The 17,172-nt window shown below is 56.4% G+C and overlaps 1 protein-coding gene and 2 long non-coding RNA genes across 5 annotated transcripts; 2 read left to right on the forward strand and 1 right to left on the reverse strand.

The window, feature by feature from the left end:
- On the forward strand, positions 33-5,614 carry LOC108635995. 2 transcript variants are annotated; one of them, XR_001918029.1, is made up of 3 exons: positions 33-77; positions 466-2,541; positions 2,633-5,614. It is a non-coding gene; the product is annotated as an uncharacterized LOC108635995 (long non-coding RNA). The 2 variants fall into 2 exon arrangements; XR_001918030.1 differs by lacking the exon at positions 33-77 and having other exon boundaries at positions 346-573; positions 2,460-2,541.
- HOXC9 (homeobox C9) lies at positions 5,680-8,933 on the reverse strand. The gene is made up of 2 exons (XM_013963742.2): positions 8,326-8,933; positions 5,680-6,609 (listed from the first exon to the last, which is right to left on the reverse strand). Exons 1-2 carry the CDS (start codon positions 8,861-8,863, stop codon positions 6,365-6,367), a joined length of 783 nt encoding a protein of 260 aa, XP_013819196.1. The 5' UTR covers positions 8,864-8,933; the 3' UTR covers positions 5,680-6,364.
- LOC102190854 lies at positions 9,235-13,997 on the forward strand. Of its 2 annotated transcripts, XR_001295661.2 has the most exons (4): positions 9,235-9,346; positions 9,774-12,751; positions 13,120-13,196; positions 13,833-13,997. It is a non-coding gene; the product is annotated as an uncharacterized LOC102190854 (long non-coding RNA). The 2 variants fall into 2 exon arrangements; XR_001295659.2 differs by having other exon boundaries at positions 13,120-13,997.

Here is a 17,172-nt window from a genome sequence, read left to right on the forward strand (position 1 = left end):
GGCGCAGCTCCCGGGCTGGGCGCGGGCGGCGGCGGGCAAGCGGGCGGCGGCGGCGGCGGCGGCTCTCTTCACTGTCGGTAGGTAGAGCTCGCGCTCTCGCACTTAGCTCTTTCCTTTAACAGCCCAGGCGAATTCCTCAGACTCCCGGCGGTGGCGGCGCTTACACGCGATTCGCGTTCATCAATCCACGACATGAAGACAGGCGAGAGGGAGAGAGAGAGCGGGAGAGAGAGAGGGAGAGAGAGAGAGAGAGAGAAGGAAGGGAGGGATGGCGGGCGGGGGATAGAGGGGTTCAGGGCTGGGGGGACCTGGAAGAAGGGGAGGGGAGGAAGGGGGAGGGATGGGGGTGTGGTATGTGGGGGGTGGTGGTGAGCCAGCCCCAGCTAATGGCTGGGGCCAGCTTTTCCAAGGTGCGCATTCAGATTTGAAGGTGCCTCTCCTCCCTTCTCTTTTCCTTCCTCTCAGAGAGAGAGATACCTGAGCCGGCAGGTCAACTCAGGTTACCTCAACAGGTATAAGACCCCCGAGGGGGCTGAATGCCAACCAGAGAGAGCGGTCCCCTAACAACCAAAGGTGGGTTCCCCAGGGGGTCCTTAAGTCTGGGGACTTTAGAAGGAAAAGCACATCTTATCCCCAGACACTTCAGCCATCAGAACCCTCTTGCCCCTATCCAGCTGCCCTGTCCTCCCTAGATTCTTAAGATGCCTTGTCAGCTGGCTGTGGGTAGTAGAGAGGGCCAGAGGCAAGGACACTCCACATACCCAGTCAGGGCTGCACTGCCCCTTCAGACACCAGCTCATGCCTCAGGCAGGAAGCCCGGGCAATGGCCACGAGCTTGCTGGAGGCTCTGAGAGCAAAGCCGCTGGTGGGAACAGAAGGAGAGGGCAGCTGTGGTTCTCTGGCTTCTGGCTGGGCTGATCCAGGAGGTTGCTTCTTAGGAGACCCCTTGTATCTGGGTTGGAGGAGTCTAAAGCAGGCCTCTTAGTTGTCCCCACATACCCTAACCCCATAGGAAATGCCAGTTTGGCCTGGAGGGGCCTCCTGGCTTCACTGCATCCGCGCCCCCGCCCCAACTCCCCCAGGCAGGCTGCCCAGGCCAGGATGTGGATGGGAACTGTCAACAGACACTCTTTAAATATTTACCCACTCTTCTGGGGGGGGGGGGTTTCCCCCATCCCCAAGACTGGGTAAATTCAAGTTAATGCTAATGGATAAAAGACCCTTATCCCATCAGCACCCTTCTCAGGCCATAAACATGTACAGTTACATGGACTGAACACAGACAGAAAAGGGAGAAAGAGAGCTGTGGACACGTGTGCTCTGTGCAGGTGAATGAAGAAGAAGAATGATTTTTCTGGTCCTCCCCCTCCACAGTATGTAAGGGCAATACGGGGCCATACTCAGGATCCACACATATTGTATATGCTCTCTTCCACCACAAACAACATCAAATGCACACACACTCAACTATCAGAAAGCACCCCTGACACTTCACAGATGCTGTGCACACTTGTGCACACCCAGACATAAATGAAAATAAGACCTGATAAACACACATGCATCTTTTGCTCTTTGCATCATAAAAAAGAAAAATGCTACCTATTTTCCTTCCACATTTTGGAGTTTCAGGGTTGGATGAGGAAGGAGGCAGTTAGAAAATCAGATCTTTTTCTTCGCTATCCATCCAGAGCCCAGCTCTAGGGATGAAGGAAGAAATAAAAGCGCAGGGGAGGACGATGCAGAGAGAATGAGTCTCCCCCTTCTGTATCTAAATAATTGCTTGGGAAATAGTCACTCTCAGCCACATTCCCAAAGGAGAACCACTGGGGCCCCAGCAAGAGATCAGGATACCCTGAATTTGGAGGAATCCACCCCCATCTGAGTGAGGTGGAGACTGCTCCAACTCTGTGACACCACACCCATAACTCTGACCCTGGAGCTGCAGGAGGGGAGGGTCAGAGGGCCATGCCAGGGCTGCAGGGTCCAGGGCAGTGGGGGACATGACAGAGATTTCCTCCACTACCAGAGCACGCTGCAGCCTTGGTTCAGCCTCTGCCTTCTTTGGGCCTGCTCTGTAGGTTCTAAACTGGCAGACTCTGGACTCCCAGCTTCTAGGTCACTGGGGACTGTCATAAATACTTTCCCTTTCCCTCTTGGAAAGCAGAGGCTGAGCAGGCCATATCCGCTCTGGGGCCTGCGCCTTATCTTTTAGGGGGTGGGGGGATATCTCAACATTTTATGGGCCAGTGAAAATCCTGCCACAGAGCTATCCTTCCGGGCCTTTGTGTCTTGGAATGCAACTGTCCAGAGTGTGCTTCATGCATCGCCTGCTTTGAGAGCCCACCAGTCCCCAAAGCCCGGACTGGACTTGATTTCCCCTTTCAAGGGTCCCTCGCCTTTTCTCTCTTTAGTTCATTTGATTGTTTTTTACATGTTTCTGGTTGATTTTGCTCCTCGAGCCTGGAAATAAAGGAACCGCAAGCAGCCATCCTTGCTGGCGCGTCTCCGTCCCTCGCCCCGAGGCCTGCACCGCCCTCCTAGGTATTGTGGATTTATGTTCGTTTGTCCGGGTCATTCTGCCTTTTCGTGTTAATTACGCGCTGCCTGTTTCGTGCTTATCTCCTGCGCAAAGCGATTATTTTCAACGCCCGCCCTTCTGAGCCTCCCGAGTCTGCTGGGAGAGCGAGGACCCATCTCCTGCCGCCACTCGCGATTTATTTACACCTCGCAGGTGAGAGGATTGATTTGCTCAGAGCCAGAGGGGCCGGGCTGGGCCGGGGCACCCAACCTTTTAGTCGCTGCTCCTGGGGCCAGGCCTCAAATGTCAGTGCGGCCAGGCCGGCTAGGGGCACCGCCGCCGCCTCTAACATTGAGCAACAGCGCCACCTCGCGTCCACTTGCTCCAATGCAGTTCGGCCGAGAAAAAGCCAGCGGCTGAGAGCGAGCAGGTCCCCAGGCTTGACCCAAAGGTCGGGGATGGGAGGAAGGAGTTTCCAAATGAATGAGCAAGAGAGGGGTCCCCGGAAGGGACTCTCCCCTCCCCAGGAGCGCTGTTCTTTTGTTTTCTAAACCGTCGAACTAAACCTTGTCCAAGGTTTTATACTATTTTCTCTTTTTGTCACCCTCCCTTCCCGCATTGAGACACTGTGCAAAAGGAACTGCCGCGATTATCCCCACAACCAGGCGCATTTCTGGCCTCGGAACACCGCGCACGCAGACACACGCACCGAAGCTCCCGCAACCGCCTGCCCGTGGCGCGCACCCTAAACTCTTCGCTCTTCTTACCCTGCCTCCTGCTCCGTACCGCCTATTCCGCCGCCGCCTGCAGGACTTTGGGGTGGGACTCTGACTTCTCCCGGCTCTTTGCCCCCTGGTTTGTGGCCCAGCCCTCTCTCACGCGCGCTCTCTCTCCACTTCTCCCTCCCATCCAGTGAGGTCCTGTTCTCCGTGGGCCATAGACAAAACATTCCTATAATCCGATTTCAAAGGAAAGAGTGTCCACCTTATTTAAACCATAAAACAATTAAGCCCAGACGTCTAGCCAGCTCCGCGCTGCTGTTTTGTTCGGCCCCATTCAGAATCCAGCGCAGGGAGACAAACAGCGCCATAAAAGTGGCATTTCGGGGCCTCGGAAATGTACCTACCCTCTGCCTTCCCAAGTGGAACAACCTTTAGGGTTTTGTGATTCTGACAAAGGAGCAGAGGAGAGGTGGGAGGGGAGGATTAGGGCAGGGGGGCGTTTGCAAGCCCCTCTTTCGTCCCTAGCTTTCGTTTCTTTCCCTAGATGTGTGTCGTGTTGTTGTGGTTTGAGTTCACAAATGACAATAAATAAAAATCGAATCCAATCCTGACCTGCAGGCTGGAGGCTGAGCTGGTACTGAACCGTGGGCTGGACCGCGTGGGCCTACTCTGGATCCCACGCTCTGGTCAGGGCCCTCCTTCCTGCCCGGAGCCAGACCGGCTCAGGCGGGCCGCAGGAAGCAGGCCGCGCTGACGGTCGGACGAGGGGAGGCGACAGGGCCTTGGAGCAGGGGCGGGGTGGAGGCCCGGAAACACCGCCGAGCTCGGGCCGGGAGAGAAGCTTGAGTCCCCGCGGTCAGGACCGAGGGAGATGGGTGGGTGCCTTGTCCTCCGCGCGGGGCGCAACTGAGGCCAGGGTCCCAGAGGAGGAGCGAGGTAGGGAGAAAACTACATGCAAAGCACCTTTCAAAAGGACCAAGAAAACAATCGCTTCTGGAATTGGGAAGTCTGTTCTTAAGCGGGAAAGAGGAGGGGTGCTTCAGCGACTGGGAAAACCAAACCGCGACTTTAGATTGTCTCCCTCAAAATATTATCAAAAACAAAACGTTCACCTCTTCCCACCTTCCTCCAGCCCCTGAAACTGGGCTATTTAACAGGAGGAGTGGGTAGGAGATTCAAATGATGGGAAGGGGCTGGTCCCTACAAGTGCCTCACCAATCCTGGAAGGTGATGGCCATGGGGGAAGCTGCTTAGGAATTGGGGTCCCCAATTATTTTCCTTTACTGTGGTATTCCCCAAGTATTCAGAGCAACACCCTGCACTCTCGCCAAAATGGGCAGCCTGAGATATTAAAGGGCTATATTTCAAGCAGTCTGAGTTTAATAGTTTCCAGATTGGGGGATTTCCGAGAAAGGGGGCGCTGGGCTGAAGCATACCCGGCAGCTTGAGTCTGCTTCTGATTAACAGATGAAAACTGCTAGTTCTGTGGAAGGCTCTCGGGGTGCTAGGCAATCGACCATCCCCACTGGGCTGTTGTTACACACACATATCCCCAAATCTTCGCCCCTGAGGTCCTACAGCCACCAGAGTACACCCCACTTCTGGCTAATCCCTGACCAGCTTCCTTTGGCCCTAGCCTCGGGATCTCCTAGAAATGCTGCGGTTGCTCAGCATAACCACTGTCACCCCCAGATCAACGTTCAAATCAGGCACCAGAGAGAGAGAGAGGTTGAATAGAAAAGAGAGAACTAGGAGATGGAGAGAGGAACTGAGAATACACTGAGAAATAGAAACGCAATCAAATCTTGATTGCATTGGTGTTGCCATCTTTCTTCTCTCTCCCTCCTTTCCTCCCTTTTCTTTCTTCCCTATTCTCTCCCCCTGCTCTCTCTCTGCATCTTCTTTCACTCTCAGTGTCCAGTGCCTGTCCAGTTCCCTGAGGCCTGCAGGGCCTTCCTCTTCACCGCACACCCTCCTTAGCAGCCTCCCCCCCACCAAGACACCCCTCAAAGCACCGATGCAGCCAGGCAGGAATCCAGCCCCGGCCTGCACCCAGCACGCAACCTTCATCTTTACCTATCTCTTCCCTCCGATCTCATGTACTCATAAATTATTACAATTAATTACAGCCAAGGAAAACCATTCATGCCGTACCCCCACCCCCAGGGACTCCATCGAGCTACCAGGAGACTCACAGGCAGCCAGCCAAGGAAGGCACAGGCGGCACCCGGGCCTCAGAAGCCTCCACCACCCCCCTGGAGCCTCTTAGCCCCATCACACCCTGCCTGGGGAGGAGTGGCGGGCACTTGCCCTTCCGAAGCAGGAGGAGACCCTTGCCTGGCTCCCACCTCCCCTAAAGGATCTAAGCACTTGTCTCCTCCACGTCAGAAGCCTGGGAGCGACAAGGAGGAGAAATAATGAGAACTGGATGCAGTTGGGTTTCTGGTTTTTTAAATGACTTCGATATATTAACACAGAGCTGTTCTACCATAACAAACAGAAGCACGTTACAGGACCGACTCTGAGGATGAGAGGAGACTGCTATGTACACTCCAGAGGCGCCGGCCTGTGCCGCTGGACCCAGCCTGCGGCATGGTCCCCGGCCCTCGCCTTTTAGCTCCTGGGCTGGGAAGCATACTTGTGTATGTTGTGTGTGTGCGCGTGTGTGTGTTTGTACAAAATCTGCACACAGAGCACCCCAGGCCTGGGGAACGATGGCCCAGACCAAATACAATACATGAAAAAAAATAGAAATATAGCGATTCAAGTACTGGCTTCTCTGAAGAAAGGAGAAAAAAAAATCACATTTGTGTGTGTCATTTATTTCAGTTGCGCTGGGAGAAGAGAACGCGGTTTCTCTCCCCGCCTCCTCCTCCTCCTCGCTGGGTAGAACTAACTCTAAAACACCAATTTCTCAACACTGAACCCTCCCAAATAGCAAGAGTTTTCCTTTTTCCCTTCCCTTTTTTTTTTTTTTCCTTTTTAAACCGATTGGCTTTTCTCTATCTTGCTCTTTCCTTTTTTCTTTCAGTGCTGTCTCCCGCCTGGGCTGGGGTATTTTGTGGGTTTTTTGTTTTGTTTTGTTTTTCCCTTGGCTGTGCAAGGCAGCAGGCTGGGGCAGGGTTTAGGATTGCTCCTTGTCGGTTTTCTCTTTATTCATCTTTTTCATCTTCATCCTCCGATTCTGAAACCAGATTTTGACCTGCCGCTCGGTAAGGTTGAGAACCCGGGCCACCTCGTACCGACGGTCCCTGGTTAAATACATATTGAAGAGAAACTCCTTCTCCAGTTCCAGCGTCTGGTACTTGGTGTACGGGCAGCGCTTCTTCCTCGTGGAACGGGCGTGAATCCAGTTGGCCACGGGGTTGCCTGGAGGGCCAAACACAGGCAGGGGTCAGTGGAGCCCCTTTCCAGCCCAGGACCCCTGCCACCCCATCCCCAAGCTCAGCCAGGCTCCCCAAACCCAATAATTGAACCTGAATTTGGACACATTTTGCTTTAGGAATTCCTCCCCCTTACTGCTTTTGCAATCTCCCCCCTCCCTATCTTTCCCCTCCTCAGTTTCCAGCACCTAAAACTATAGGAAATCGAAGCTATCAAAGCCTCTACAGTCTGGTCCTCCTCAGCTTCAAGAGTAGTAATTCGAGAATATCCTCATAAAAAGTCCAAATTCCCAACCGTTTCATAGGCCCATAAACGCTTCTCTCTCTTGTTTTTTATTTTTATAGCGAGGTCTCTCTCCTCCCCACTTCCCTCCTCCTCTGCCCCCTCCCATCCTCCCAGCCCACGACCAAGTCCTGAAATTTCAGCAGTTCTATTTCCTGACCCTGAGAGTCCCCAAGCCCCTCACTACCCTCTCCAGCGCCCCATCTCCGCTCTCGGAATTCAACCCTGCTGAGGCGAATTCTCAGGGTGATGCTGGGATGGGAAAAGCCTTTCTCCTCTCCCCAGGGAACTGCTGGCCTTGGGGACAGGCTCCCCTGTATCTTAGCTTCCCTCTTTGGCTTCCAGTGCCCCCTCCTCCTGCCAGCCCCAGGACAGGCTCTGCAGGAGCCAAGCCTCCAATTTCAGGTTTATGGGAGTAGCTGAGGGCAAGGAGGGAAGCCTTCAGAGGGGTATAATTAGGCCCTGGCCCCTGATGGGGCTCCAGGAAATCCTTTCCTGCAGCCCCCTCCTGGGTCTCCCCCAGACATTTCCTCACACCCAGGGGCTGCACCCCCTCCTCCTGCTGTTTCCCCTTCTATCTTCTTTCTGGCCCTGCAGCTCTCACCTGTCCCCCTCCCCCAAAAAAACCTACCCTTGCCTTTCTCTGCAATACTCAGAAGGCTCCCCTTTCCCTGATTGGAGTGTGTGTGTGTGTGTGTGTGTGTGTGTGTGTGTGCAATTCTCTAATCTGGGGAGATGCTTCTCCCCACTCCTCCTCTCTGACCCCCATTCCCATCCCTGTCTCCTGCAGAGCCTTAGAAGAGGGCTCTCAAGTTTAAGGAGACTGGGACCCCTCTTCTCTCCCTCAACTCTGGAAGTCCTGATCCCTCCAAGTTCCCAGGCTGAGAAAGCCCTGAGACCTCTCATCCAGGGTTCCTGGGGGAGAAGCCCATGGACCTTCTGTTTTATGAATCTCTAGTGGGGTGAGGACCCCCACACTGCCTGGGAGGTAGGGGTGACTTTTCTCCTTGGGGTTATTTCCTCTCTATCCCCAGTGTCCTCCTCCTCTCTCCCCCATCTCATCCCAAACCATAAAATGAACCTCGCCCCCACCCTATCCCCTGGCCCTGCCCGCATTTCTCCGAAAGTAGTGACTGAGCCAAAAACCCTGGGCTGGGGGTGTGGGAGCGTGGGTCTCAGGAAAGCCAGCTCCTGGGAGAGGAGCCCCCCTCAGCCTTCTCCCAACCTGGCTCTCTGGGCCCCCTTCTCAGACCTTCCTGCCCCTGAAAGCTCCCCAAGGTAATTTGCTTTTATTGAGTCCTCGCCCTCACCCCTCTCCCGCGCTCCCTGCACCGCTCCAAGGGGCTGTAATCCGCTCCCCCCGCCTGGCCTCCCCTCCCCTCCCGCGCGGGTTGTAAAGGAAAATTGCTCCCAACTTACTGGGGTCCAGGTCGGCCTTCTCCTCTTTGTGCTTGCTGCCGGCGAGGGCGTCCGCCTCGGGCGAGGGCAGGGTCTGCGGGGCGCGGTCGCGCAGCTCCCCGGGCGAGCCGTACATGTAGTCCGGGTAGCTGCGGCCGTCGCCCGGGCCGCAGTCGGCGCGGCGCCCGGGGTAGGCGTCCGGCTTGAGGGCGTAGTGACGGCCCCCGGCCGGGAAGCTGGGGAAGGAGACGGCGCCGGACAGCGGCTCGAGCCAAGTCCGCATGTAGCGCGTGTCGGCGCCGAGGTGGGGCTGGGGGCCGTACGGGTGGTAGACCACGGACGACTGCGAGGGCACGGGCGCCCACGACGTGCTGAACACTGCCGGCTTGGGCGCGAAGCTACAGGACGGAAAATCGCTACAGTCCGGCACCAAACCGCTGGGTCTGGCGGCGGCGGGGTGAGCCCCTGTGGCCGGAAACCTGGACGCTAGGAGGTCTTCATTGTCGTGAGAGATGAGCGAGTCCACGTAATAGTTACTGATGGGCCCCGTCGCCGACATCGTAACAGGGTTTTACATACATAAGATTATTGTATGAACTGTATATGTACTTTTTATCTGCTCACAGAACAATCAAGGCAGGTAATTATTTTTCCAGCCTTTTCCCCGCAGCTCATTGGCTCCCTGGCCCCCACGTGATCGTATTTACCCAAAAATACGGCGCGGATCAATGCGCAGGGGCTTTTTTTCCTGGCTTTTTTTTTTTCCCCCTTCTCCCACCCCCTTCTCTCTGCTGATCCCCGCGACCTGCGTTTTCCTGGGGGTCCGCAACTCTGGACCCAAGGACCCGCCGCCCCCTCAGGACAACTCGCATCTCAGCACAGAAGCCCCTGCCGGTGTCCACCCATAAGCAGATGGCCTCCGCCCCCACCCCGGGAGAATTTCTTAATGGGGTGCCAATGCCAGTCCCCGAAGCCAGGGTTCCCGGACCCTCGGGGCTGAGCTGGGCGCTGGAGCCCCGCAGGGGCGGAGAGGCCGGCCGAGGTAGGTGGAGGAACTATTTCTTGACGTAATCCGTCTCTGTCGGTCCCGACGCTCCCGCAGTCTCTGCGCGAGCCGAGATCAGCGATTGTCAGTTCGGAACGTGGCTTTTAAAAATGCGTTTTTAAATAGTGTGTATGTATGTATTTCTTTCTGGAGCAGCAGCAGCGAGGGAGGGAGAGTGGGAGGGGACTGGGGAAGCTGGGGTGGAGGGAGGGAAGGAGGGAAAGGGAGCGTCCTGCCACTGGCCAACTCAGCCCCCCAAATCTGGGGCAGGGGAAGCTTGGGGAAGGTGGCCCAAGGGTAGGAGGGGTAGGACCTCGGGACCTTATACACCTCTGTCACCAGAAGTCCTCTCTTTGCTTTGGCACAGATATGCAAACGTCTTTATTTTAAATTTATTGTCTGTATCTTTATCTTTCTTTGCCAGCCTGAAGAAGTGGAGGAGAGATCTACACAACTTCAGTGGGGTGTCCCCGTCCCATCTTCCTGTTCGCCCTCTTTTGCCCTCAACTCCATCTCTGAGACATCCTATCCTCCCCCCCAAAAAAGAAGTCACTACCGGGGCTCTGTCTGCAGAGAGCCAGGGTGAGAGCGGGCAAGGCGAGAGAGCGACCTCGGTCGTGGGCAAGTAGCTTGTTTTTACGTCCTTCAATAAAATTTTTATGAGGATCATTTGATTGTTCATAAATGTGTCTTTCATTAAATAAAATTGTAGGCTGTTTTTGGAACGAAAGAAAGCTATGAAGGAATGGGAGAAAGCAATTTCTTTGGAGTCAGACACAGGAATTCTGGAGGGGGCAGTGTGATGGCAGGGAAGATGACACAACTCAGATTCCTCCCCCCTCAGTAAGTTGGTTGCTACCCTCCTCCTTGAATTTGGGGTTCACTGCCCAGCCCTCTGCTTTCCATCAGACTGTCCCATGGTGGTTTAGCAAAAGTGGGCAAAGGCAAGCAGGAAATTCTCAGTGTGGGTGCAAGAGAAGGGCAAGGAAGTTGGTGGGGGTGGGGGAGAAGAGCAGGTGATATCCCCAGAGACACAGGGCAGAGTGAATTTGAAAGAGGGGTGCAATTTCAGGGTCAGCAGGGAATAGTCCAGTTTGCGCCAAGGGAAACAGGCAGGAGCTGAGGCTAAGACACAGGCTCTGAGGCAGCAGAGAAGGACAAGGTTTCTCAGACTGGAGATGTCTGCTCTTCTTTTCCATTCCTGTCCTCAGGAGGGGACCAAACACCAGGGGTTGTGGGAGGGGGCGGAGGCTGCTTTTTTCCTGCATCTCTGTCAACCTGTCTCCTCTAAGGAGAAGGGCTAGAGAGAGGTGTTCCAGAGACTGCAATGTGTGTGTTTGGGAGAAGGGGGGGGTGAGGAAAGTTGAGGGGGAAGGGTCTGTCTGCAGCCCGCAGCACTGACCCCAGCCTGCCAGGCCCCCACCCCAGTCCCTGCTCCTCCCCTTCTCGGGTTCTCTCCTTTTCGGTCTAGCGGGGCTGGGATTTCGACGCATGGGGGGGGGGGGGGACGTGAGAAGTACCCGGCTGGGGAGAGGCAACCCGGGGCCTCAGCCTCTTCACCCTCAGCTCTGATTATCTTCTACTCCCCCTCGACTGGACTGGTTTTGGAAAAGTCAAATTACAGCAAGAAACAGAATATCTCTTTGGCCTTGATGGAGCTGGGTTAGCTGTCAATCAAAAATTCTCCCTCACTAGTTCAAGGAAAAGACTGCAGGTTACAGTCCCCCTGCCTAGGCTTCCTCCAAATCCCCAGCGCCATCAGCACCTCCCCCCCAGCCCTGGCGGCGGGGACCCTGCCTGGTTCTTGGGTGGCTGCTGGCAATGCTGAGCAGAGCCGCGGAGCGTTCAGAGGGCCCGGGGCCAGACTGTGACCAAGAGGACATCAGGGGACAGAGCCTGAGAGAGACTGAGCCCGAGACAGTCTGCGACAGCAAGACTGAAGCACGGCGCCAGGTCCCCAGAGAGGAAGGGAGGAAGGAAGGAGGGAAAGAAAGAAGAAAACGGATTAGAATAAAAGAAAGAGGGAAGAAAGACAGAAAAGAGGGGAGGCAGGATGAAAAGAGAGGGAAGAGCAGGGAAAGGAAGGCATGCAGAGAGAGTCGGAGGAAGGGCGGCGACAGGCAGGCAGGACGGGGCAGGGCGCGGGCTGGCTGGCCGAGCAGCCGTGGCATTGTGCAACCCGCTGGCTGGCCGGGCCTTTGCCGCGGGACTGGCTCTGGGCGCGGCAGCCACTTCTGTCCGGACACAAAGGAGGAAGAGGCCTCCTCTCCTGCCCCTCCCGGGCGACCTGCTGAGGTGGGGACACCAGGCCTCTAGGATATAGAACCCTATCTCGGCCCAGGCAGCTACCCAGGCAGCTGGGAGCTGAGCCACGCTCTCAATCAAGGAGCAAAGAAGACAGGATGAAGGAGAAGGTTTCAAGCCCGCCGGCTCCTCCTTTTTGTCTTCGCCAGGGGACAGGGCCCATGTGTCCCTACCTCAGTCTTCCTAGAAGGAAGCTGCCCCCAAAGCCTCTCTCCTATGGGCTTCTACTATTTGGGAAAGCCCCCCAGACACAGTGGCTGTAAACAGATGCCCCTTTCTCTCCTACCCAGCTTGGCCACCACCTTCTTTTCAACTCTTGAGCAGCCTGCCCACCCGGCAGAGGCAGCAGCAGTGGGGCAGCCAGGATCACCAGGCCCACGCTCTCTGCTGCCATCAAATTCCCTGTGAGACTGAGGGGAGGTTGTCGCCTTCGTTTCAGAGCATGAACTCAGACCCTCCCCACTCAGGCACAGACACAGCTGTGGATCTGGAAGCAGGCCTCACCCATAGCCCCCTCCCCACCAACGCCCCATTTTGCCTGGGCCTTGCTAAGAGAGGCAGCCTGGGGGAGGGGGGCTGGAAGAGGCTGAGAATTCCTGAGTTCACCAGGCCAGGTCCCTCGGGTTCCACAACTACATGTGGACGGTACCCCCATCCTCTGCATTTGGAGGTGGGGTGGCAGGTCAGAGCTCTGAAGCAGACCCTGGGGCTCTCCCCAAATCCAGACCTGGAGGGCACAAGGATGTGGGAGCACCAAGAAGGAGTTTGTCTTCCCAGGTTCAGTTAAGCCTGCCAGGTTCCCAGACTCCCTCTCACCCCCACCACTCCCTTCAATTTTCCTTATCACCGATGGGGAGCCCGAGGGACTGGAGGCCACTGGGAGTCCCTGTTGGGAGATGGGAGGACTCCAGCTTTAGCTAGCAGCTGTGCATTCACTGTGGTTCTTAGAGCTCTCTTCTGACCCCAAAAGACGGCACTGGGCAGAGGAGAGCCCCCTCAGGGGGAGGAGCACCCTGACTACATCACCTCAGACCTGGACAGCTGGGATCACAATCAAGCTAGCACCACCGTGGGCAGGACAGACAGACAGAAAGACAGGTTAGACTGATCCCCTCCCCTGGCCCTGCACCTCCCTTTTAGTGATTTAAATTCCCTCCGGTTCAATCCACACCGTCAAGTTCGGATTATATTTAAAACAGGCTTTCTCCCCGTCCCCCAGCGGGTCATTCCCGCAGCCGCAGGCAGGGCGCCCGCTCCCGGCTCGTCAGCACCCGCCTGCGCGGAGGAGGCCCTGCGTGCTCCATTTGCTTTCGTTTTCCTTCTTCCCCTGAAATGGGCTCAGTTCACCTCTCCGCTGCCCTCTCCTCCTCCCCGCCCCCTCCTCGGTTCCCCACTCCTTTCCCCCCTTTTCTCTCCTGATCCCTCTTTGTTGGGAAAAACACACCCACACACACAACTCCTCCTAGCTCAGGCCTGCGCTGGAAGCAGAAACTGAATTCTCCTGGCCCGCCGCGAGGAGACCAGCGTCTTGCCCCCACCCCAGGTGGGTATCCGGGATCCCTACACACCAGGAGTCCAGCCGCTAAGCCCAGCAGGAGTGAAACCCCCAGGGCCTGTGAACGTGGCCCTCTCAACGCCACGGCCTGCATTCCCTCCGGCCCCCTGCCCTGCGCCCCGCAGCAAACGGGGCTATTTCCGCTCCCCCAACCCGATCTGGTTTCCCAGCCTGGGGAGTGGCTGGAGGGGGAGCGGCCCCAGAGCTAGGGGTGCTCTCCGCCTGGAGCCCCCCGTGGTCCTGGGCGCCTGGTTACCTGATCTTTGTGTGATGTATGTGTCGCAAGGAAATTTGCAGTGACTTTGGAGCCCAGACTGAGGAAGCGGAGGTGGCGAAAGGAGAGACAATACGGGTCCGAAGTACAATTAAGGAGCCAGAGCCGCTAGTCTCTTCCCCCGCCCTCCCTGCCAGACTAGGAGCTGTCTGGCCTCAAACCTCAGGGCAACTCGCGAACCTGGAGCCGGAAACTCAGCCCATGGCGGAGGGAACCGGAGGTTCTGGCGTCCAGAAAGCAGGAGGAAAGCGCCCTCCAACTTGGGAGCCCAGCCACCAGCCCCACTGAGTCGCCGAGAATCCAATGAATGAAAGTGCACATTCCGACGAATTTTTCCCAATTTTTTTCAGCCTTTGGCTGGACAGCCTAGGGTTTAGGACGTCTCAGATGGACAGACAGACAGGCAAACCGCATCTCCGGAGGCAGACAGACTCACAACATGAGTGTGAGTCTGAAATCAAATACAGGTTCAACATTCCCCAGGCCTCTCTGCCAGGCCGGGAGGGCGCCGATCTCCCTACCTTCTCTCCCCTCCAGGGCGTCCGGCAGAGACCCAGAAGACTCGGTCCCTCTGGCTTGGTCCAGTCCCGCCTCGGGAAGCGCCTTCGTTACCTGCTCCTCGGCTCCCCACGGCCACAGATGCAGGGCAGCCGCCTCCGCCGGGGGAGGGAAGCCCCGGCCACCGCAGCCGCCGCTGCCCGCCCTCCTTCCCTCCCTCCCTCTTCCTCGCCCTCCCTCCCTCTCTCCCTCCCTCGCGCGCCGCCGCTCGCGGGGCCCTCCCGCGGGCAACCTGTTCTGGACCAAATCCAGGTATCTCCGAAAGAGACAAAAAAAGAAAAGACCTCTGATGTAGAAAAGAAAGAAAGACCCTGAACTGCATTTATTTTTCACGCTCTGACCATTGGTCGGCCTCAGTTCAGGCGTCCTGGGCCCGGCCCTGCGGCTGCAGAGGTGTGCAGGCCTGCTGCCTCGCCCACGCCGGCCGCCGAGCCCCGCGCGCTGCGCGCTCCACACTCTGGGCCGCCGCCCCCCGGCAGCCCAAACACCAAGCAGACCTCAAGGTCCTTCCTACAGACTCAACATCCGGTTGGCCGCCTCGCCGCTGGCCTCTCCGCCGGGGAGCCGGCTCCGCTCCATCTGCGGCCAAAGTCCTCACACAATCCACCTTGTCCGTGTTCTCGGGGCCCGGCCCGGACACCCTTCCGAGCCAAGGCGCCCGCTGACCACCCTCGGGCCGCGGCCCTGCCCGGGGCTGCACACCTCCTCCGCTGCACGGGACCCACACAAAGCCCAGTGTCCCGCCGCCCCCACCCGCAGCCCCATCTCCCCGGCCCCGCTGCCCTTCACCTGTTCTCAAGAAGGGCCGCATCTCCGAGCCAGCCGAGGCAGGGCGGTGGGCCGGGCCGGAGGGTGCCCGGGAGCCGAGGTCCCAGGGAGGCCACAGATGATCCGCCGCCTAAGCCGGAGACCCCCGCAGCCGGCGAGAGATCTCAGAGACCAAGGCTCTCCTTGGCAAGCTCTTGCCTCTTCCTCCTTCTCCCGCAAGTCTTAAACACTTACACGCCGAGAGTTCAGCTCTATAAATCCTGCTCCTCTTTCCCATATCATAATTAAAAAAAACCAGTAGGGGAGGTTTTAACTTTTATTGCGATTTCTGGAGTTGGGCTGCAGAGCATATATTAAGTTTACGCTTATGCGCTCTCGGCGGGGAGGGTCCTTTAAGAAATAAAAATCCATCTTAATATCCACAGACGAGAGAGATAATTTTTTCCCTCCTCTTCACGCTGTTTCTTTTGAAGACTCCCCTCCAGCGAAGCGAATAAATAATCACCATCGCCTTAGCCATGATCCACGGCCCCAGGGCCCCGCGGTGGACCCTGGCCACCAGACTGGCCCTCACCTTGGCCCTGTGAGAATGCACCCCCACTCCCCAGGATATTGGGGGGGGACACCCAGACCCATGGCTCTGTGGCCACCCCCCTATAAGCCCACCAGCTCTGAAATGGAAATTGGGGCTGAGAGACCCAAAGCACAGAAGTCGTTCATTGGTAAATTTCGGCCCATCAGGGACACTGTCTCAAAGCCAGGCACTCCTGAACACCCCGCCCCTGCCTGGGACTCCCTTCACTCCAGCTGGCCCCCGGCTTCTGACAGCCTGAAAACTCAGAGACTGCCAAGGGCTCCCAAACCGGGGAAGCCCTTGCCTGCCTTGCACCAGCTGGCCTTCCTCTCTGAAAACTTCCCCATTTCCCTGGGAGCCATAGGGCGATTTGAGCACTTCCTTCCAAGGGAAGAGATTTTTTTTTCCCTTACAAAGGGCTGGGGGACAGACAGAAAGACAGACTGACAATTTCAGCTGGGGAGAAGGGAGGCTCTATTACTATTCTCTCCTCTAATCTCCATGGGATCTCTTTGTATAAGAGAGAGAGAAAAATACATGAGTATGCGCAAAAATATATACAGGGGATCTGGGAAAGCCTGGAGGAGGCAGAGATATAAAAATAGAGACCCACACGCATGCAAGGTTCAATATATCCCCCAGCAGACAACTGCGTGAATAAACTTTATGGATATACTGTGTTACAGGGACATGACTTTGTTTCCCTGTCTGAAAGTTTCTAATGTTTTAATAATCATAATAATTCCAAAGTAAGAGAACCAAGAACCTGTCCTTTGCCTTTTGACTTTATCTTTCCCAGTTTGGAGCAGGGGTGTACCTCTCCATTTTCCGTGACCCTCCCCATTTTTCTCTGCAGGCAGAGAAACCTGTTTGGAGAGCCCTCTCTCTAGCAACCAGGACCAGAACTGAGGAACCAGAGGGGGCAAGGAGGGGAAGAATCTTTGCAAAGTTGCACATTGCTCAATGCCCCTTTACTCCAGGTCCTCCCCTCCTCCCTGGCATCAGCCAACAACCTCTCCAACAATATGATAATGGTGGGCGCTGGCAGCCTCCGTTCACCCAGACCTTTCCACACAGTGCAAAGACAAGCAGCTGCCTGACAGGCACAGACACAACAGACCAAGGCCTAAAGGCAACAGACAGCTAGAAAGAGACCAGAGCCAGATTCTTGCCCTGATGTTTCCCAGTAGGGTGTGTGTGGGGGGTTTCTACTTGGACTTGATGATTTTCTTCTAGCCTACTAACACCCTAAATATGCCCTTCTCCTGGGGATGGGGCTATACAAGAGGAAGAGGAGATGGCTGAGCTGGTGCTCAGAGTTCCCCAGCTCCTGGGACCCCCCATGCACCCCACTTTTCTAAGAAGCTCCAGCCCCAGTCGACTGGAGGCAGATTTTTTTTCCTTGGGGGTGGCAAGTGGGAAAAGCTAACCCTTCAAAGACTCCTTTCTATTTCTGTGGTCTTCTCTCTTCTAATCATCCTGCCCCACCCTGCTACCCAGCTGAGCTGGCCCGCCAGGCCACCTCTAACTCAAATTCCTGAATTTCCTTGGAATTGGTTAGACCTCCTTTGTCTGTCTCCATCAGCTGGGCCCAGGAAACAATAGCTGCAGGAAAAACTCCTCTTCCTCAAGCACGGGGATTGGGACAGGCTGAGTGGACGGGATAAACTGGGGTTCTCCAGACTTGTTGTGTGGCCCCACTCACAGCTTGCCCTCCTTGGTCTGTACCCATTTCGCCCTGTCTATGAGGGGGCCTAGGGAGCAGTCCCACTGGGGAGGGTAGGGGCGGG

This window comes from Capra hircus, chromosome 5 (assembly GCF_001704415.2).
Source record: "Capra hircus breed San Clemente chromosome 5, ASM170441v1, whole genome shotgun sequence".
Taxonomy (NCBI): domain Eukaryota; kingdom Metazoa; phylum Chordata; class Mammalia; order Artiodactyla; family Bovidae; genus Capra; species Capra hircus.